The 21,480-nt window shown below is 42.6% G+C and overlaps 1 protein-coding gene across 1 annotated transcript in view; it reads right to left on the bottom strand.

Annotated features, from left to right (window-relative positions):
* Window positions 1-21,480, bottom strand: part of LOC140197005 (uncharacterized) — a 202,162-nt gene that overhangs the window by 12,269 nt on the left and 168,413 nt on the right. The window contains exons 33-36 of the mRNA XM_072256938.1: window positions 16,661-16,768; window positions 15,539-15,720; window positions 15,362-15,425; window positions 10,887-10,961 (exon numbers count right to left, since the gene is read on the bottom strand). Coding sequence (XP_072113039.1) covers window positions 10,887-10,961; window positions 15,362-15,425; window positions 15,539-15,720; window positions 16,661-16,768 — 429 coding nt within the window. The remainder of the gene's footprint in view (window positions 1-10,886; window positions 10,962-15,361; window positions 15,426-15,538; window positions 15,721-16,660; window positions 16,769-21,480) is intronic.

The raw sequence follows: 21,480 nt of genomic DNA, 5'->3' as shown, positions 1-21,480 counted from the left end.
CATTACAAAACTGTGATTTCTATTATAGCTTCTTCTGCACTGAAATAAATGTTGTAAAGATAGATATCAGAATCAGAATCAAGTTTAGTATCACTGGCATATATCATGATTTTTTTCTTTTGCAGCAGCAGTACTCTGCAATACATAATAAGAAAAAATATAAATTACAATAAGAAATATATACATATTTTATATATAAAATTTTAATAAGTAGTGCAAAAAAAGGGGAAAAAAAGTGAGGTAGTGTATGTGGACTCATTGTCCATTCAGAAATTTGATGGAGGAGGGTCAGAAACTGTTCCTGAAATATTGAGTGTGTGTCTTCAGGCTCATAGCATCCTATATTAATTAAATACCCTGTGTGAATCATTAGTGAAATAAACCTGCCTCCCTTCTTCCTGGATGAAGGGTGTTGGTCCAAAATGTCCACTCTTTATTCCTCCCCATAGATGCTGCCTGACATGTTGGGTTCCTCCAGCATTTTGTGCATGGTACTCTGGATTTCCAGCATCTGCAGAACCTCTGGTGTTTATGATTCACCGCCTATCTTTTACTTAGTTTAAGATGTGAGGGCCTTTCTGAACTCATTAGACTTGCGGAGAACACCTTGCATTCTGTGATAAGAATAACACAATCATCTGAAGGTTGTAAGGCTTACAAGGCATCAAAGCCATGTTTCAGTACGTCCGTATACTACATTCACAAGGGCCTCAGGATTACAATGGGCAGTATAATTAATGCTCAGATAGGGCTGAGCTCGGGTCAAAGAACCCTTGATCATAAGACCATAAGACATAGGAGCAGAATTAGGCCATCTGGCCCATCGAGTCTGCTCTGCCATTCAATCATGGCTGATTCTTTTCTCTCCTCCTCCTCAACCCTATTTTCCAGCGTTCTCCCTGTAACCTTTGATGCCATGTCCAATCAAGAACCTATCAATCTCTGCCTTAAATACACCCAATGACCTGTCCTCCACAGCTGTACGTGGCAACAAATTCCACAAGTTCACCACCCTTTGGCTAAAGAAATTTCTCTGCCTCTCTGTTTTGAAAGGGTGCCCCTCTATTCTGAGGCTGTGCCCTCTTGTCCTAGACTATCCCACCATGGGAAACATCCTTTCCACATCTACTCTGTCTAGGCTTTTCAACATTCAAAGGGTTACAATGAGATCCCCCCTCATCCTTCTGAATTCCAGTGTGTACAGACCCAGAGCCATCAGACTTTCCTCGTATGATAACCCTTTCATTCCTGAAATCATTCTTGTGAACCTCCTCTGGACCCTCTCTAATGCCAGCACATCTTTTCTAAGATGAGGAGCCCAAAACTGTACATGATACTCGAGGTGAGGTCTCACCAGTGCCTTATAAAGCCTCAGCATTACATCCTTGCTCTTGTATTCTAGACCAGGGGTCCCCAACCTTTTTTGCACTGCGGACCAGTTTAATATTGACAATATTCTTGCGGACCCACTGAGCCGGGGGGGGTGGGGGGGTTGCTGGTAAGGTTGCCAACAGACAAGAGTAGCAGTCAAATACGTTGTGTTTACCCAGAGAAAGACGACAATGATCATGACGCCTTGCACGGGCACCAGTGCGCATGCGTGATCTGCGCATGCGTGTACCCGCCGATTTTTTTTCTACAAATCGTTTTTGGTGATTCTGTTCGGAGGGGGGGTGTTAATCACAACCGGAATATAGGTGATAAGTGGCTAGTACACTCAATTTCATTTCTAAAAGGGTTTATCTAACGAATTTAATATTAAACACACAGCACATATTTTCCTCGCATGAATACAGTGATAAGTCAATTATCAGGGGAAGACAGGGGAGCTTGAAGTAAGTGTTGAATGAACTTCCAGTAGAAGTGGTAGAGGCAGGTTTGATATTATCATTTAAAGAAAAATTGGATAGGTATATGGACAGGAAAGGAATAGAGGGTTATGGGCTGAGTGCAGATTGGTGGGACTAGGTGAGAGTAGCGTTCGGCACGGACTAGAAGGGCCGAGATGGGCTGTTTCCGTGCTGTAATTGTTATATGGTTATATAAATCACTTATAAGTCAATAGCATCATAACATTTTAAGTAACGTTTGGATATTAAACACACAGCACATATTTTCCCCGTATGAACATATAAAATCATTGCAACACACCAATATCACTGAATCAGTGGGAGCACTGGGCTTGTTTCCCTGCAACAAGATGGTCCTATTGAGGGGTGATGGGAGACAGCGATACTCAAAGGGGGTTCCTTATGTCCAGTCTATTCCGCAATTTAGTTTTCATTGCATTAATTGCAGAAAACTCCGCTTCGCCCGGAGATATGATGTTGGAAATGGAAGCAACGTTTTCAGTGCTTTCTTGACGATCTCAGGATATTTAGCCTTGACTTAGATCCAGAATGCCGGCAGAGATCTGATGTCAAACACACTTTTCAGCCCGTCGTCATTTGCAAGCTCGAGGAGTTGATCTCCTTTCTGCGCTGACATGGATGACGCGCGGGTAATGACCTCATGTAAGTTCAAGCTCACAGTGCGTGACAGGGAATGAAGAAAGGTGCAGCTGACTCATATCACCAAATCATATCATTTCCTCGCGGCTCGGTAGCACATGCTTTGCGGCCCGGTGGTTGGGGACCGCGGTTCTAGACTTCTTGAAATGAATGCTACCATGGCATTTGCCTTCCTCATCACCAACTCAATCTGCAAATTAACCTTTAGAATGTTCTGCACAAAGACTCCCAAGTCTCTTTGCACTTCAGATTTTTGGATTCTATGCTCATTTAGAAAATAGTCCACACATTTATTTCTACTACCAAAGTGCACAACCATGCATTTTCCAACATTGTATTTCATTTGCCACTTTCTTGCCCATTCTCCTAATCTGTCTAAGTCCTTTTGCATCCTACCTGTTTTCTCAACACTACATGCCCCTCCATCAATCTTTGTATCATCTACAAACTTGGCAACAAAGACATCTATTCAATCAACTAGATCATTTATATACAGCATAAAAAGAAGTGGTCCCAACACCGACTCCCGTAGAACACCACTAGTCACTGGCAGCCAACCAGAAAAGGATCCTTTTATTCCCACTCGCTGCCTCCTACCAATCAGCCAGTACTCTAACCATGTTAGTAACTTTCCTATAATACCATGGGCTCTTAACTTGGTAAGCAGCCTCATGTATGGCACCTTGTCAAAGGCCTTCTGAAAGTCCAAATATACAACATCCACGACATCCCCTTTATCTATCCTACTTGTAATCTCCTCAAGGAATTCCAACAGGTTTGTCAGGCAGGATTTTCCCTGAAGGAAACCATGCTGACTTTGTACTATCCTGTCCTGTGTTACCAAGTACTCCATCACCTCATCCTTAACAATTGACTCCAACATCTTCCCAACCACTGAGCTCAGGCTAACTGGTCTATAATTTCCTTTCTTCTGCCTTCCTTCTTTCTTAAAGAGTAGAGTGACATTTGCAATTTTCCAGTCCTTTGGCACCATGCCAGAGTCCAATATTTTTTGAAAGATCAATTTTAATGCCACCACAATCTCTAATGTTACTTCTTTCAGAATCCTGGAGTGCAGTTCATCTGGTCTGGGTGACTTATGTACCTTCAGGTCTTTCAGCTTTTTGAGCACCTTCTCTCTTGTAACAGTAACTGCACCCACTTCTCTTCCTTCGCACACTACAACATCAGGCATACTGCTAGTGTCTTCCACAGTGAAGACTGATGCAAAATACTCACTTAGTTCATCGGCCATCTCCTTGTTCCCTGTTATTACTTCTCCGGCCTCATTTTCTAGTGGTCATATATCCACTCTCATCTCTCTCTTATTTTTTACATACTTGAAAAAGCTTTTACTATCCACTTTGATTTTATTTGCTAGTTTGCTTACATATTTCATATTTTCCTAATAATTTTTTTAGTTGCTTTCTGTAGGTTTTTAAAAACTTCCCAATCCTCTACCTTCCCACTAATTTTTGCCTTGTTGTGTGCTCTTTTTGCTTTTACAAGAGCTTTGACTTCCCTTGTCAGCCACAGTTATACTATTTTTCCATTAGAGTATTTTTTTCATTTTTGGAATACAGACTTTCCTCATTTTCCCCAGAAACGCACGCCATTGCTGCTCTGCTGACATCCCTGCCAGCAGCTCCTTCCAATTTACTTTGGCCAACTCCTCTCTCACACCACTGTAATTTCCTTTACTCCACTGAAATACTGCTACATCAGACTTTACTTTCTCCCTATCAAATTTCAAGTTGAACTCAATCATATTGTGATCACTGGTTCCTAAGGGTTCTTTCACCTTAAGCTTCCTAATCACCTCCAGTCATTACATAACACCCAATCCAGTATAGCTGATCCCCTAGTAGGCTCAACGATGAACTGCTCTAAATAGCCATCTCTTAGGCATTCAACAAACTCACTCTCAAGATTCATTACCAACCTGATTTTCCCAATCAACCTGCATGTTAAAATCTCCCATGACCACTATAACATTGCCCTTTTAACACGCCTTTTCTATTTCCTGTTGTAATCTGTGGTCCACCTCCCAGCCACTGTTGGGAGTCCTGTATATAATTGCCATCAATGTCCTTTTACCCTTGCAGTTTCTTAACTCAACCCACAAGGATTCAACATCTTCCGATCCTATATCACATCTTTCTACTGATTTGATGCCATTCTTTACCGGCAGAGCCACACCATCCCCTCTGTCTACCTTCCTATCCCTCCGATACAACGTGTAACCTTGAACATTAAGTTCCCAACTACAACCATCCTTCAGCCACGATTCAGGGACGGCTACAACAACATATTGGCCAATTCTGCTAAACTGTATTTCTCCCCACATTCTGTTAACTTTCCTGGGGTGAATATGATGAAACAATAATAGCAGAGATATGAAATATGCCGAGTGAAAAATTCAACTGAGAGCAAGTCTGATTATAACAAAGTGAAAGTAAAGATGAAAAAGAAAAATATTCTTTCTAGTGTCACATGTCTTGGGATACAAATTATTTTCAGATTTTGAAATCAGTTCCTTCTATGTTGTAACTAACAATTTGAGACTGCTATCTTTATACTCAAATTATTCAAACATCTTCTGAACAAAAGGGTACTGAAAACAGCGTTGAATCTTCATGACACCACTTCCATTCATTCTCATACCCACACAACACACAATTATTTCTTTTCTGTTCATCAACCCATTTCTATCAATGCTCCCACTATGCCTTTCATAAGTTAGGCTCACAGGTATATCTTTCTACCATGTCTCAGGACATACTGCATTCTGATCAATCTTCAACACATCTGCCTCCAGTCTTCTTGGTAACCCAGGCTTCTCATACATTTCTAAATGGCAATTAATTTCATCTCAATGGTATACTTTGAGCTGCGTGAGTTGCACTATTATCTCTCTTTGCATATCTTGTCTCAGTTTTACATGTTCTCACATGAATTGATGATGAGATTAAGAGTAAAAGTGATGAAAAGAGCCTTCTGGAAAGGTGGCGTTCTTGGTCGCAGCAGGTTCTCCAGATCCAACCAGTGGTGTAATTGTTTGTCCTTTATGTTTTTCTTACGATTGCAAGACGCTGCTGGATACCACCAGATAGTGCTGGTCTTCCCCACTAGAGAGTTGCTGGGTAGCGGCGGAGCCCAGCATAGGCTTGTTGTGTACTGTGTCGTCTCCCGCTGCGGCCACACAGGGAAGAAGGCGTTGAAGGCAGTGCATGGAGCTGGTGCTCGGTCCAACAAAAGGTGCAAATGACTGTCTTTGACATTTCATTTGTGATCACAAGACCCTGTTGGACATTGGTAATGTTGTATACTGTAAGTTCGGTTCATTGGTTCATTGTTGAGACCGATGGCAGGGGGACAGGGGGAGCTGCATAGCCTGCCAAGGGGTTTCGGCTCGAAACATCGAATGTGCTTTTTTCCATAGACGCTGTCTGGCCTGCTGAGTTCCTCCAGTGTTTTGTGTGTGTTAGCTGCATGACCTTGGTGATTGTGTGGGCCAGCCCCTCACGCTGTGATGTCACCCATTGCAGCTGCCCAGAGGAGAAGACACCAGAGGCGGTGTGGGAGAGAGTAGAGGTGTGGTGGGCACGCTGGAGTCCATGCTGGGTTAGGGGCTGCCCACCTCCCCTTCCACTGGTGCTGCTCTATAGTGTTTACTTGGGAGAAGGGAAGCTAGATTGCCTTTGTCTGCAGCTACAACAGCGCTTCATGAGGAACTGCTGCATGCTTGTTCTTATAGAAACGTGGCTCCAGGTCAATATCCCATGCACCATCAATCTGTAGGCCATGACACTCAGGGAACTGGGCTATATGTTTTTTTTTGGTGAATGTATGATTTTCTGTGATCATAACCATAGAACACAGAAACAGAAAACCTACAGCACAATACAGGCCATTCAGTGCCGAACATGTACTTACTTTAGAAATTACCTAGGGTTACCCATAGCCATCTATTTTTCTAAGCTCCATGTACCTAACCAGGAGACTCTTAAAAGACCCTATTGTATCCACCTCCACCACCGTTGCCAGCAGCCCATTCCATGCACTCACCACTCTCTGCATAAAAAACTTATCCCTGACATCTCCTCCGTACCTTCTTTGAAGCACCTTAAAACTGTGCCCTCTCGTGTTAGCCATTTCAGCCCTAGGAAAAAGCCTTTGGCTTTCCACACAATCAGTGCCTCTCATTATCTTATACACCTCTATCAGGTCACTTCTCATCCTCCGTCGCTCCAAGGAGAAAAGGCTGAGTTCACTCAACCATACGTCACCCTCATCCATGGGAAATGTTACTTGATCAGTGTGGTAATTCCATTTTGCACCCCAGACAATTTGGTAAATGAAAGCACACTAGTAACTGCACATGTTTTAAATAAATAAAACAGTTCTAAAATATAGAAACGGTTAATCAAATAAAGCAGTCTAAAACACTCATCAGGTGAAGCAGCAACTGTTGAAAGAGAAACAATGCAACTTTTCAGTCCAAAGACTTTACAGAATGTTGACAACAATTTTTTAATCTAAAGTGGGAGTTTTGCTTCCCTTTCTATGATACTGCCTGACCAGATGAATACTTCCAGCAATTTCTGTTCCTCAGATTTCAAGCATCTGCAGTTTGGTTTGCATATTCCAACTAAGGCTGATTTCTGCTGTGTGATTTGCCTGAAGGGAAACTATGCAAGTGAAGTTTTATTTGTCATTGGATACGTGGCAAGTAAAAGAGTGACACAACAATGTCAAACATGACAACCAAGGCCATGCATTTATCTCAAGGGGAATAGAATATAAAAGCAAGGAGATAATACTGAACCTTTATAAGACACGAGTCAGGCTGCATTTGGAGTACTGTCAACAGTTTTGGGCTCCATATCTCAGAAAGGATGTGTTGTCTTTGGAGTGAGTCCAGGGGAGGTTCTCGAGGATGATTCCAGGAATGAAGGGGTTAACAAATGAGGACCATTTGACAGCATTGGGCCTGTACTCATTGGAAATTAGAAGAATATGGGGGAATCTCATTGAAACTTACCGAAGGTTGGAAGGACTAGATAGGGTGGATACGGAGAGGACGTTTCCTATGGTGGGGGTGTCCAGAACTAGAGGACACAGCCTCAGAATTGAGGGGTGACCCTTTAAAACAGAGGTAAGGAGGAATTTTTTAGCCAGAGTATACTGAATCTGTGGAATGCTCTGCCACAGACTACAGTGGATGCCAAGTCCATGCGTATATTTAAGGCGGAAGTTGATCATTTCCTGCTTGGTCGGGGCATCAAAGGATATGGCGAGAAGGCAGGTCTATGGGGTTGAGTGGGATTCGCAGACATCCTACCTCTCCTGGAAGTTCCCGGAGTCTCCCACATATTAATAGTGGCTCCCTGACGCCCGCAAATTATATACAATATCCCGGAAATCAATTTTTTTGAGAGCGAGCAAGCGCGAGAGCGAGAGAGAGAAACCAAGAGAGCGCGAGAGTGACCCCAAAAGAGAGAGCGAGAGTGACCACGACCACAAGAGAGCGAGAGAGCAAGAGCGCAAGAGGGCACGCGCACGTGCGCCATGGCAGAGTGTTCCAAAAAAGAAAATATAAAACGTACATCACCCCAGACTACCCTAAAGTGTACCCCTGCCTAATAGGGGTCAAAATAATGACAGTGTTGCTCGCTGCACTGTTTGCAACAGTGACTTTTCTATTGCCCATGGTGGGTTAAGACTGTAAAAGACATGTTGACGTGAGTTTAACAGGTATCATTCATTCATTAGCATAGCTAACGTTATTTAAACTAGCTGGCTAGCTGCTAAGGAGCTACTCTATTGCAGACATCCCACCTCTCCTAGAAGTTCTGGGAGTCTCCCGCAAATTGATGGTGCTACCTCCCTGAAATAAGTTTTTGCAGGGTGGGATGTCTAGATTCGGGATCAGCCATGATGGGATGGCGGAGCAGATTTGATGGGCTGAATGGCCTAATTCTGCTCCTATGTCTTATGGTCTTATGAGAAAATCTGCAGATGCTGGAAATTCAAGACAACACACAAAATACTGGAGGACCTCAGCAAGCCGGACAGCTTCTATGGAAAAGAGTAAACAGTCAACGTTTCGAGTTGAGACTCTTCATCAGGGCTCAATGTATTTAAATACACAACAATGTATTTAATATCGATAAACCAGCTAGACAGAATATAGAATATAAAATGGTGCTACATAGTACAGGCCCTTTGGCCCTCAATGTTGTCCTGACCTTTTAATCTACTCCACGATCAATCAGACGCCTCCCTTCTGTATAACTCAAACACTCCTATTTAATTTCATCCATGTGTCTAGCTAAGAGACTCTTAAATGTCCCTAATGTATCTGCCTCTATCTCCACCTCCAGCAGCGCGTTCCTGGTGTCCCTAGTGTACCTGCCTCTATCTCCACCCCCAGCAGTGTGGTCCAAGTGCTCACCACTCTGTGTAAAAAAAAACCTCCGATATCTCCCATCAGCTTAAAAGGAAGTCCTCTAGTGTTAGCCACTCTGCCTTGGGAAAAAGGAGCTGCTAGCCACTGTGTCTATTCCTCTTTTAATCACATACACCTTCATGAGTCACCTTTCATCCTCCTTCAGTCAAAAGAAAAAAGGCCTAGGCCAGATAAATTCTCACCGGAGGTAGAGGTAGAGGAACCAAAGTCAAGGATAGAGCTTTCTAAATGACAAAGAAGATGGTGAAGGTGGCAAAATAATAAAGGTGAATTTACAAGATGCAGAGCAGGAGGACATGCCTGGTGTGGGCTGGAGGACACTCCCAGCCTGATCTACATGGCATTTCACAATTCCTACATTCTTCTGTCTACATTCTGCGGCCTATCGCTGTGGCCGAGCTCTCTCTCTCTTTCGATAATGCTACTGAATGTTACTGAGCTTTCTGTCTATGGATTTTGGACTATGGACTATACATTTTTTTCAGCCCCATGGCTTTTGTATTTTGTCTTTTCTCAAGTTCTTTCTCGATGTTTCTTTGTGCGGGGGAGGGGGATTTGGAGGTTGATAGTCTTGGTCCATTTCGTGTGGGGGGAGGGGGTTGGGGGGCAATGTTCTTGATGTGTTTTGTGCATGGGAAGTTTGATGATCATGTTGATGGGTTTGTTGTTTCTCTCTGAACTGACTGCCATGGTTTTTTTTCTTTGTTTCATGGCTGTCTGGAGAAGAAGAATCTCAGAGTTGTATATTGCATACATACTTTGATAATGAATGAATCTTTGAATCTCTGAACTCTTTGATGGATCCCATTCACACTCCCAGACAATCTTGTTAGCAGCTCATCCTCATGGTCACCCCAATTTTACCCTATCAGAGAAATCCTCCTTCCCAGCAGTTACTTTTCACACACCAAACAAGCTAATTTTCTCAAAAAGTATTTTAACAATGTCTGAAGGTGCTGGAAACCTAAAACAGGAACAGAAAATCAGCCAGTCAGGAATAGAGTTAATGTTTCAGGCTGCAGATCTTTCATCAAAGGGAGGTTGGGCATATTTTCCCTCCTTACCCATTCTGATGAAGAACCTTTGGCCTGAAAAGTTGACTCCATGGTTTTGTGTTCTAATACAGACAAAGCCACTCATTTCACAAAGCACTGGAAGAACTCAGTGGGTCAGGCAGCATCCATGGAGGGAAATGGACAGTCAATGTTTCAGGCTGAGACTCTCCAATACCCTAAATCTGTCTACCCATTCTATGACTCTCATCATTTTGTATACTTCTGTCAGGTTGCTCCTCAAAAAACTCCAGAGAAAATAATCCAACTTTGCCATGCCTAATGGCAAACACACCCCAATCCAGACAACATCCTGGTGAAACTCTTCTGTACCTCCTGCATAAATGAGTTGGACATGTGATTTCAAAAGTTGCTGGTGACACCAAATACAAAGGTGCGGCAGACAGTGACTAGGGCAGTTAACAGACCATTCATGGTCAAGGACATGGAGCCACAAGAAACAGATAACATTTATTGCAGAAATGACGAACAAGGAGGAAGAAAGAAATTAAACTAAAAGACATAGACCAAAAAAAATTTACAGGAACAGAGATTAATAACTATTCCATGACTTTCCACAAGAGATTTTATACCTGTCCACTAAATTTTTGATGGAAAAAGCAGAGGAAGTTTCAGAAAATGAAACAGAACCAAAGGTTTCAAATGTTTCTTGGGGGCCTCTCTTATTTTTTCTTCAAAGTTGCAACAAGTAATTGGGAGAAACAGTAATAGTGCTTCACACACGGAATCAACATTAAGTTCAGTTGATGTCAGACTTAAATGCCGAGCTGAGTTGTCAGTGAGCAGTGTCCAAAAGCAGGAGATGATCACTCTCCGAAAGGTAAACATTACCTGAATCTCCAGGGTCACCAAGTTGTCCCTTTGTACCAGGAGATGGCTGCATAAGAATAGATTCGCCTATGTCTCCTGTTGAAAGATGCATTGACAGTTTATTGTCAGAGGAAATTTATTATAAAATGGACAATTATAACACAGGAGATAAATAATTCTTCTTTCATTGCTCTTTATAAGAAAAGTGCTCTTTTGTCCCTATTTTCAAACTCCTGTTAAACTTTATATCTTCCTTCCCATTATTGTTATCTACTATTTACTACTTCAGATGAAAATTTTAAGTTCAGTAGATGTAATAATGCAGATGGCAACGCTCTGGTGAACATACACCAAGATGGCACATTATGTCTTCTTTGGGCCATGATGTTTTGCCAGCCTTTTAACCTTTTCCATGATAAATCTAACCATTTCCAATTACATAGCCCATAACCCTCCATTTTTATTATATCCATATGCCCAGAGTCTTTTATATTCCTATTATATCTGATTCTATCAGCACACATGGCAGTGTGTTCCAGATGCTTAACACTCTCTGTGTGAAAAAAATAATACCTCTGATATCTCCTCAGACTTTCCTCCTCTCACCTTAAACAGATTGGTATTGGGAAAATGATGTTGGCTGTCCACTCCATCTATGCATCCTACAATCTTACACAGCACTATCAAGTCATCTCTCACCCATCTTCACTCCAAGGTCTTTCATTGATTCTATTTGTTGTTTCAATAATATTTTAATAATATTTGAGTTACCTCATATATATAGTTTGATTATGCATTCTTGTTTGTTAAAATAATGCATTGCAGGTTATATGTAAAAATGCGCTAAATGCATATCTCATCATGTTATCATGTGATAAGTAGGCACCTCGCTTGAAGTAAACTGAAAGTTAGACTCACAGTTTGGACTCCCACATATTCCTTTGAATTAGTTCAATGTTTTTAAGTTAAAGGACATAACACTATTGTGCTTCTTTGCACCTACTGTGAATGCCCGCAAGAAACTGAATCTCAGTGTAGTATATGGTGACGTATAATAAATAAATTTACTTTGAACTTGAATGAGAAAAGCCTAATTCACTCAGCCTTTCTTCACAAGACATGTTCTCTAATCCAGAGAAGTTAGAGAAATCTCCTCTGCACCCTCTCTAAAGCTTGTACAGCCTTCCTGTAATGTGATGACCAGAACTGAAGACAATACAAAGTGTGATCTAACCAGAGTTTTACAGGAGTGGTAGCATTACATTACAGCTTTTGAGGTCAATCCTCCTACTATTGAGAGCCAGTATAATTATTACCCACCCTATCAATTTACCGGCCCATCCCTCACCTCCAGCTCTGACGTCCTGACCTTTCCAACCCGGCCCAGAGCTTAAATCGGCCAAACAGCGGGTCATTTCTTGTTTCTGGACCCGGGCCCTGCTGCTTTGTTATGCTCTCGGGCCCAGGTCCTCCTGCCTCAATCCGGCCCGTACCCAACCTTTTCAACCCGGCCTGGAGCTTAAATCAGTCAAGCATCAGCTCATTCCTCACTCCCTGGCCCGGGGCACCGCTGTCTTGATTTGGCCCGTACACACCATGCTGCAACCATCCTGCACCTTTGAAACTTTCACACCGCAATAATGTCAGGTTGTACAGACAGTTCAAAGCTTAGCTCCGAAAGGAAAGTTACAGGCTATTGATGATGGTGATCGTTGTCCAGAAAAAGTATGATTAATAATGTAGCTAGTAGATTTGTTTGCTGCCTATAAGCCATCACTGTGTTTTACCAATGCCATCGTGAACTGGAAACATGACTTGAACCAGAGACTCCTTTGTACCTCCACACTGCTAAGAATCCTGCCATTAACCTTGTTTTCTGCCTTCGGGTTCAATCTTCCAAAGTCTACCACTTCACACTTTTCCAGCTACTACTTCTCAGACCAGATCTGTATCCTGACTATATCCACTGTAACCGCTGACAATCTTCTACATTATCCAGAACATCACCAACCTTTGTGTCAACTGCAAACTTACTAATCCACCCAGCTATTTCCTCATCCAAAATTTATAAAATCAAAATATATAGGGATCCCACTCTGAACACCATTAGTCACTAACTTCTAGGTAGGATCCATCCAGCATCCTCTCTGACTTTCTACCATCAAGCAGAAGACTCCAATGCATAAAAACAAGGACAGTCAGGATGGGAAACAGTTTCTTCCCTCAGGCCATGAGGCTTCTGAACTCCTTGCTGTATTCCAAGTGTCACTGGTTAATCTGTTCTGTACCTTAAAATGTTTAATTTATGCACTTTAGTTTGTTTATATATGTGTAATCCATTCAGAGATTTCATCCTTACTTACACAACTGATTGTGTGTTATGTGTACTATAGTGCTTTACAACCTGGTTCAGAGAAACTTGTCTTCTTTGATGGTATACACGTACATAGTTAAATGACAATAAACTTGTCTTGATTTGACTTGTATACGCTCCATCAACTACCACCCTCTGCCTTCTGTGAGCAAGTCAATTTCAAATCCACACAGCCGGGTTTCCTTGCAACTTTCTGGATGAGCCCATCTTGGGGAGCTTTGTCAGATGGCTAACTAAAATGAATATATATCACATCCATCGCTCTACCCTCACTGATTTGCTTTGTGGCCTCCTCAGTTAGTGTATTAGTGATATTTATTTCATCTATTTATTTAGAGATACAGTGTGGAAGAAGCCCTCCTGTCTCTTCGGGTCACAACACCCAGCAACCCCCTGACAACCCCAGTTTAAGCGTAACCTAATCACAGGACAATTTACAATAACCAATTAACCTACCTGGTACATCTTTGGACTGTGGAAGGAAACTGGCGGACCCAGAGAAAGTCCATGCATCGTGCGGGGAAGACATACAGAGACTCGACAACACTGGGACTGATCTCCAAGCTGCGACACCCCTATCTATAATAGCGTCTCAATGACCACCATGGTCACACAGCTCACTTGGGGCACATCCCCAAAAGCATAGGAAGACAAGAAAATAGGAGAAGGCGTAGGCCGCCGGGCCCCTTAGCCCTACTTCTCCATTCAATAGGATCCTGGTTGATCTACCTCCAGCCTCAATTCCTTCACTGCCAGATTCTCATTACCCCCAATTTCCTGAGATCAAATCTTTATCTTTCTGAAATTAATCTTTATCTTTCAGAAATTAATCTACCTCCAACTTAAAACATTTAATCATCGAGCCTCCACAACTTTCAAGGCTGGAGAATTTCTGACATTCACTACCTCTGTGAGAAGAAATATCTATGTACTTTCTTTTAAATGACTAGTCCCCTATCTTGAAATTACATCCCCTCGTTCAAGACTCTCCCACTAGTAAAAATATCTCAACTTAGGATCATGCCCCTTGGGATCCTATACATCTCATTAAGTAACCCTTCATTCTTCTAAACACCAAATAAAATGAATTTATGAATATCTAATATCCAGAAACTTGAATCTTTAAGATTCCAGATCATGCTCACTTGGAGCTACAAATGCCAAGTAACTGAAACTTGCAGCTTCCATTCAGTGAATGTTAGCTACATGGGATGAGAGTACAATTCATAGTGTACAGGAGTGAGATACCATTTAGTTGAGTAGTCTCATAGCAACAATCTTGCACTCAACATCAGTTAGACCAAAGAGACGATTGTGAACTTCAGAAAGGGCAAGACGAGGAAACATAAACCAATCCTCATAGGGGGATCAGAAATGGAGAGAGTGATCAGTTTCAAATTCCTGGCTGTCAGTATATCTGAGAACTTAACCTGGATGCAACATATTAATGCAGCTATAAAGAGACAAGACAGCAGTTATACTTCATCAGGAGTCTGAGATTTCATTTGTCATCTGAAACACTCGAAAACTTCTACGAATGTGCTGCAGAAAGCACTCTGACTGTCTGCACCATCATTTGCTACAGAGGGACTACCGCACAGGATTGAAGTAAGTTGCAGAAACTTGTAAAATTAGACAGCTCCATCATGGACACTAGCCTCCATAGTATCCAAAATATCATCAAGGAGTGGTGCCTTAGGAAGGCGGCGTCCATCATTAGGGATCCCCACCACCCAGGACATGCCCTCTGCTCATTGTTACAGTCGGGAAGGAGGTACAGGAGCCTGAAGGCACAAACTCAACAATTCAGGAACAGCTCCTTCCCCTCTCTCATCGGATTTCTAAATGGACATTGAACCCATGAACACTAGCTCACTACTCTTTTTAGTTTGTTATTTTGCAGTACTTATTTTAACTTAACTATAGACTTACAGTATATATACTTAATGTAATTCAGTTTTTTTTTCTCTACATCTGTTTATTATGTATTTCATTGTATCACTGTGGCTACGTTAACAAATTTCATGATATATGCCGGAGATATTAAAGCTCATTCTGATAGCCTTAGCAGGAAGCAACACAATCACTGAAATATTTTGGGGAACTAATGATGCACACTTACCTCTTGCACCTTTACAACCAGGATTCCCTGGTAATCCAGGTATCCCACATCCTCCATTATCACCCTAGGTGCAAATAAACCACAGTGTGAGATCATCTCAAGTCTATTGAAATGCATTGGTTTGATGCTATAGCAAAATAAATCTGATGAAACAATTCTATTGAATCAAAGACTTACTTTCTCACCCTTCATTCCGGGAAATCCAATGATACCAATTTCACCTTTTTCTCCCATTAAGCCCTGACGTCCAGCTGGACCCGTTGGTCCAACAATTCCAGACAAGCCTTTCCTGGGGCCTGGTAAGCCAGGCCTTCCAGGGTGTCCAGGGGTCCCTGGAATTCCAGGAAATCCCTTGTCTCCTGAAAAAGTTATCATGATGTTTTAGTGAAGAATATATGAAACAAACCGCCCTTGTGCTCAGGAATCCAGAACACTATTGCACAGTGCTGCAGCAAAGGTTCAACAGAGGAGAGATTCAATCCCACAATATGGCAGCGGTTCTGTTCAGAAGAGCTGGCTAGCAATAGTCCACACTCCAGTCCTGACTTGCCCACCTGACCACTGCAGTATGGAGCTACTTAATATCTGGCCTCCCCGAACTTGGCCCTAATGCGATCTTACTGAGCTGAGCGAAGCACCTTATGCTTGGTTACTCCACTGAGTGCAGCTTAATGCACAGTGCGAAGCTGGGTTGAAGTTCCAACGCAGAAGCAAATGCATGTTGAACTCCATTTCCACAATTTAATTCCAAGATGGAATTTCAGAAAATAAAGAGGACAATGTGAACATGCTACGCTCTTGTGCTTCACGTGTTGTCAAGGATGAATTTGTACCACAATTCACTTTCAAACTAATGCTGAAGGTGATAAAAGTAAGTGTGTGATTGGCATGACAAGGATTTTGTGTCAATTGAATCATTGAACAGTGGCGTTCCTGCAATTCCTGAAAGGACGATTGTACCTCATTTTATAACCATGTTTGGGTACTTATGAAGGACTTCTGCTCACAGGCCATGGAGTTAAATCTCAGACAGGGTCCTGAAGGCATGGTGGTATTTCTTACAAGATCCTAGGCCAGATGTCTGTACTTCCTAGGAGCATTGCCATTGCCATTGTCCAGAGTAGCTGCAGATTCAGACCCAGACCCAAACAGCCAAGGTTAAGCCTGACCATCTGATTTTGTTGAATTCCATGTCATTCATGAGTTGGAGGAATCAGTTCCACCATTTACCCCCATCGCTAGCTAAATAGTCCTCTAGCCACAGGCTAGAAAAGTAATAAAGTTGTAGTCTCTCCTCACCTCTTGGCCCTGTAAATCCATGTTCACCGGAGGGGCCTGAAAATCCACGGTCACCTTTTATGTAAATGATATTTGGCGTTGACATATCTCCTGGCTCCCCAATTTCTCCTGAAACAAAACCATCGTTCCTTTCCTATTAGTGTTATTTAAAATATTCCAGTAATGTTAGTATTCAGATAACATCTTTCAAAATCTCAGCACAAGATAAAGCACTGAATGAATTTCCATTCTTGCACTAGGTATTCTCTTGGGGCGTTGTGCATAGTGTCATCCCCGAACAGCAGTTTCAATATCTAACTGTACATGAGTGTAAAGAATCCTACTGTAATCTGAGCTAGATATTCCGTCTTTGAGTACTCATCTCTCTTTTTAAATGTGGTTTGGATAAGTTGGAGTGTGATAAGATTTGTTGAACTGTTTGCCTCTCAGGCAGCAAGTAGATAAACTCAGCAAGGGCTTACTCATTTCACTCAAAACTCACAACTTGCCTACGTGTAATGTCACACACTAATAAACAAGTTACTCCCACATATTGCTTCAATTGAAAAATACAACAAGCCATGCAGAACAGGAACCAGCCCTTCAGCCCAACTTGTCTATGCAGACAACTTGAGTTTCGGGGCGGGACCCTTCATCAGAACTAAAAAGGAAGGGGAAAGATGCCAGAATAAAAAGCTGGGAGAGGAGTTGGGGAAGGAGGACGAGCTAGAAGGTGATAGGTAGAGCTAGTTGGGGGCAGGAGGATGAAGTAAGAAGCTGGGAGGTGATAGGTGGAAGAGTCTGTGCCTGCTTGAACCAGTCCCATTTGCCCGAGATTGGCCTATATCCCTCTGAACCTTTCCTATACACCAAGCCTTCTGGGTCTGGTAAAGGCAGCATCTCTAGGAAGAGGTACAGTCGACGTTTCAGGCTGAGACCCTTCATCAGGACTAACTGAAAGAAGAGCTAGTAAGAGATTTGAAAGTGGGAGGGGGAGGTGGAGATCCAAAATGATAGAAGACAGGAGGGGGAGGGATGGAGCCAAGAGCTGATAGCAAGTCTGAGTCAAAATGTGGTCGAAAAGTTGAAGAGCCGAAGAAATTACAGATGGGGAGCAGTGAGAGATGGTTTCACTGAACTCCCGTTGAAGAGAAGATTTAAACTTCTTCATACAGATGGGGAGCAGTGAGAGATGGTTTCACTGAACTGAGTGAGAGATGGTTTCACTGAACTGGTGAGACATGGTTTCATTTCTTCGGCTCTTCAACTTTTCGACCACATTTTGACTCAAACTCGCTATCAGCTCTTGGCTCCATCTCTCCCCCTCCTATCTTCTCCTATCATTTTGGGTCTCCCCCTCCCCCTTCTACTTTCAAATCTCTTACTAGCACTTTCTTCAGTTAGTCCTGACGAAGGGTCTCGGCCTGAAACGTCGACTGTACCTCTTCCTAGAGATGCTGCCTGGCCTGCTGCGTTCACCAGCAACTTTGATGTGTGTTGCTTGAATTTCCAGCATCGGCAGAATTCCTCGTGTTTGGGTCTGGTAAAAATCTGCCCCAGCAGCTTTCTGCCAAGGCATATGTTTAAATCAAATTTCATGATTGTCTCTTTATAGAAAGCAGTACCAGTCTACAACAAAGTTATTGGTGAAGCATACTGATAGGGTTTTCCTGGATAAAAACTGTGGGTGTCTCTCACTTACCAGGATCAGCTACAAATTGCTCACTGTTTTTCATTTCAACAAAGTATGAAGTTATGAAAATGTTATGTTCTATCATAAACTTATTTTCTTTACAGAAAGCAGGGGCAGTGTGCTCTAACCAAGGTTTGAGCAACACACTATATGCAGCAGGCCAGGCAGCATCTAAAAAAATGAATAAATCATTGACATTTCATGCCAATACCCTTCATCAGGACTGGAAAGGAAGGGGGAAGAAGACAAAGTAAAAAGGTTGGGGGGGGGGAGGTGAAGGAGGACAAGATATATAGTGATAGGTCAAGCCAGGTGGATGGGGAAGTGGGGAGGGGGGAATAAAAATCTGGGAGGTAAGGAATCTGATGGGAGAGGAGAGTGAACCAGGGAAGGAAGAGGGACACCTGGGGGAGGCAAAAGGCAGGTGAGAAGAAGAAGTAAGAAGCCAGAGTGGGAAGTAGATGAAGAGGGAAAAAAATTAGCAGAAAGAGAAATCGATGTTCATCCCATCAGGTTGGAGGTTACCTCGACAGAATATGAGGTGCTCCCCCTCCAGCCTGAGAGGTGCCTCATTGTGGTAGAAGAGGAGGCCATGGTCCGACAACATGGAACGGGATTCAGTATAATTGCCTTACTTTTCAGATCTATTCTTCTAGAAATAAACATTGCTTGTACAGTTTGTGTTTTTTTTGCAATCTTGCTAACCCGAGGCGAGTCTTTTAATCAATGATGCATCCATCTTCCCCTCAGCCATTCACTTTTCGAACCAACGAGCAACACTCCGGCCACTTCCATCACATTGTTCTAATTGTGTTCTGTCTTGTACACAATTGTATATAATCTATGCTTAATTTGGTTTTCCTGTCAATGACACTTAAATGATACTCCATGCCTGAACACGTTGCTGCGAGTAAGTTTTACACTGCATAGATGCATATGACAATAAACATAACTTGCACTTTAGATCCTAAGATCACCTTACCCTTGTACCCATGTAGATTTGCAGCTTCTAAACATTAAGTGACCTCTCTATTTCTGCCAAAGAAAACACCTCATGTTTGTTGGCATTGAACTCGATTGACAAATATTTGCTCATTCTGTATGTTAAAAAAAAATTAGCTTTATCTGTACCTGTATATGGAAACATACCACAGAACGTGTTGTTTGCATCAAATCAGTGATTGTACTGAACAGTTCACTCGTGTCACCTTGCTTCAGGTGCTAACAAGCATGCCCACAGCTTACTAACCATAACCATACATCTTTTGAATATGGGAGGAAACTGGAGCACTCAGGGAAACTCACGCTATCACAGGGAGAACGTACACACTTCTTACAGGCAGCAGTGGGAATTGAACCCTGATCTTACAGCTGACACTGCAAAGCGATTAGGCTAACCAGTGTGCTATCGTGTTGAATTTGCCTTTTCACTATTCTACCCTCTCACCAATCCTGGCGGGAAGGTTTGCAAAGGCTTTTGGGGGGAGTTTAAACTAGAACTGCTGGGGGTGGGAACCGAACTGAAGTGACGGAGAAAAGGGAGGTTGGTTCACAAATAGCAAAAGCTTGGAGACTGTGCGAAAGGGAGGATAGGCAGGTGATAGTGAAGGGACGCACTAAGACCGATGGTTTGAGACGTATTTATTTTAATGCGAGGAGTATTATGAATAAAGCGGATGAGCTTAGAGCGTGGATCAGCACTTGGAGCTGTGATGTTGTGGCCATTACAGAGACTTGGATGGTGCAGGGGCAGGAATGGCTACTTCAAGTGCCAGGCTTTAGATGTTTTAGAAAGGACAGGGAGGGAGGCAAAAGAGGTGGGTGCGTGGCACTGTTGATCACAGATAGTGTCATGGCTGCAAAAAAGGAGGAAGTCATGGAGGGGTTGTCTACGGAGTCCCTGTGGGTGGAAGTTAGGAACTGGAAGGGGTCAATAAGCCTACTGGGTGTTTTTTCCAATAGTAACAGGGACATCCAGGAGCAGATAGGGAAACAGATTCTGGAAAGGAATTACAATAACAGAGTGAGGGGATTAGATGGTGTGGAGTTTGTTAGGTGTGTTCAGGAAGGTTTCTTGACACAATATATAGATAAGCCTACAAGGGGAGAGGCTGTACTTGATCCAGTATTTGGGAAATGAACCTGTTCAGGTGTCAGGTCTCTCAGTGGGAGAGCATTTTGGAGATAGTGATCACAATTCTATCTCCTTTACCATAGCATTGGAGAAGGATAGGAACAGAGAAGTTAGGGAAATGTTTAATTGGAGTAAGGGGAAATATGAGGCTATCAGGCAGGAACTTGGAAGCATAAATTGGAAACAACATGCGGAAGAAATGTGGCAAATGTTCAGGGGATATTTGCATGGGGTTCTGTATAGATACGTTCCAATGAGACAGGGAAAGGATGGTAGGGTATAGGAACCGTGGTGTACAAAGTCTGTTGTAAATCTAGTCAAGAAGAAAAGAAGAGCTTACAAAAGGTTCAAAAAACTAGGCAATGATAGAGATCTAGAAGATTCTAAGGCTAGTAGGAAGGAGCTTAAGAATGAAATTAGGAGAACCAGAAGGGGCTATGAGAAGGCCTTGGCGGATAGGATTAAGAAAAACCCCAAGGCATTCTACAAGTATGTGAAGTGCAAGAGGATAAGACGTGAGAAAATAGGACCAATCAAGTGTGACAGTGGAAAAGTATGTATAGAACCAGATGAAATACTGGAGGTACTTAATGAATACTTCGCTTCAGTACTCACTACGGAAAAAGATCTTGGTGATTGTAGGGATGACTTGTAGCAGACTGAAATGCTTGAGCTTGTAGATATTCAGGAAGAGGATGCGCTGGAGCTTTTGGAAAGCATCAAGTTGGATAAGTCACCGGGACCGGATGAGATATACCCCAGGCTACTGTGGGAGGAGAGGGAGGAGATTGCTGAGCCTCTGGTGATGATCTTTGCATCATCAATGGGGACAGGAGAGGTTCTGGAGGACTGGGGGGTTGTGGATGTTGTTCCCTTATTCAAGAAAGGGAGTAGAGATAGCCCAGGCAATTATAGACCAGTGAGTCTTACTTCAGTGGTTGGCAAGTTGATGGAGAAGATCCTGAGGGGCAGGATTTATGAACATTTGGAGAGGCATAATATGATTAGGAATAG

This window comes from Mobula birostris, chromosome 4, assembly GCF_030028105.1.
Source record: "Mobula birostris isolate sMobBir1 chromosome 4, sMobBir1.hap1, whole genome shotgun sequence".
In the NCBI taxonomy this organism is placed as follows: domain Eukaryota; kingdom Metazoa; phylum Chordata; class Chondrichthyes; order Myliobatiformes; family Myliobatidae; genus Mobula; species Mobula birostris.
Note: the sequence above shows the minus strand (reverse complement) of the source record. Positions and strands in the feature narration are given on the sequence as shown.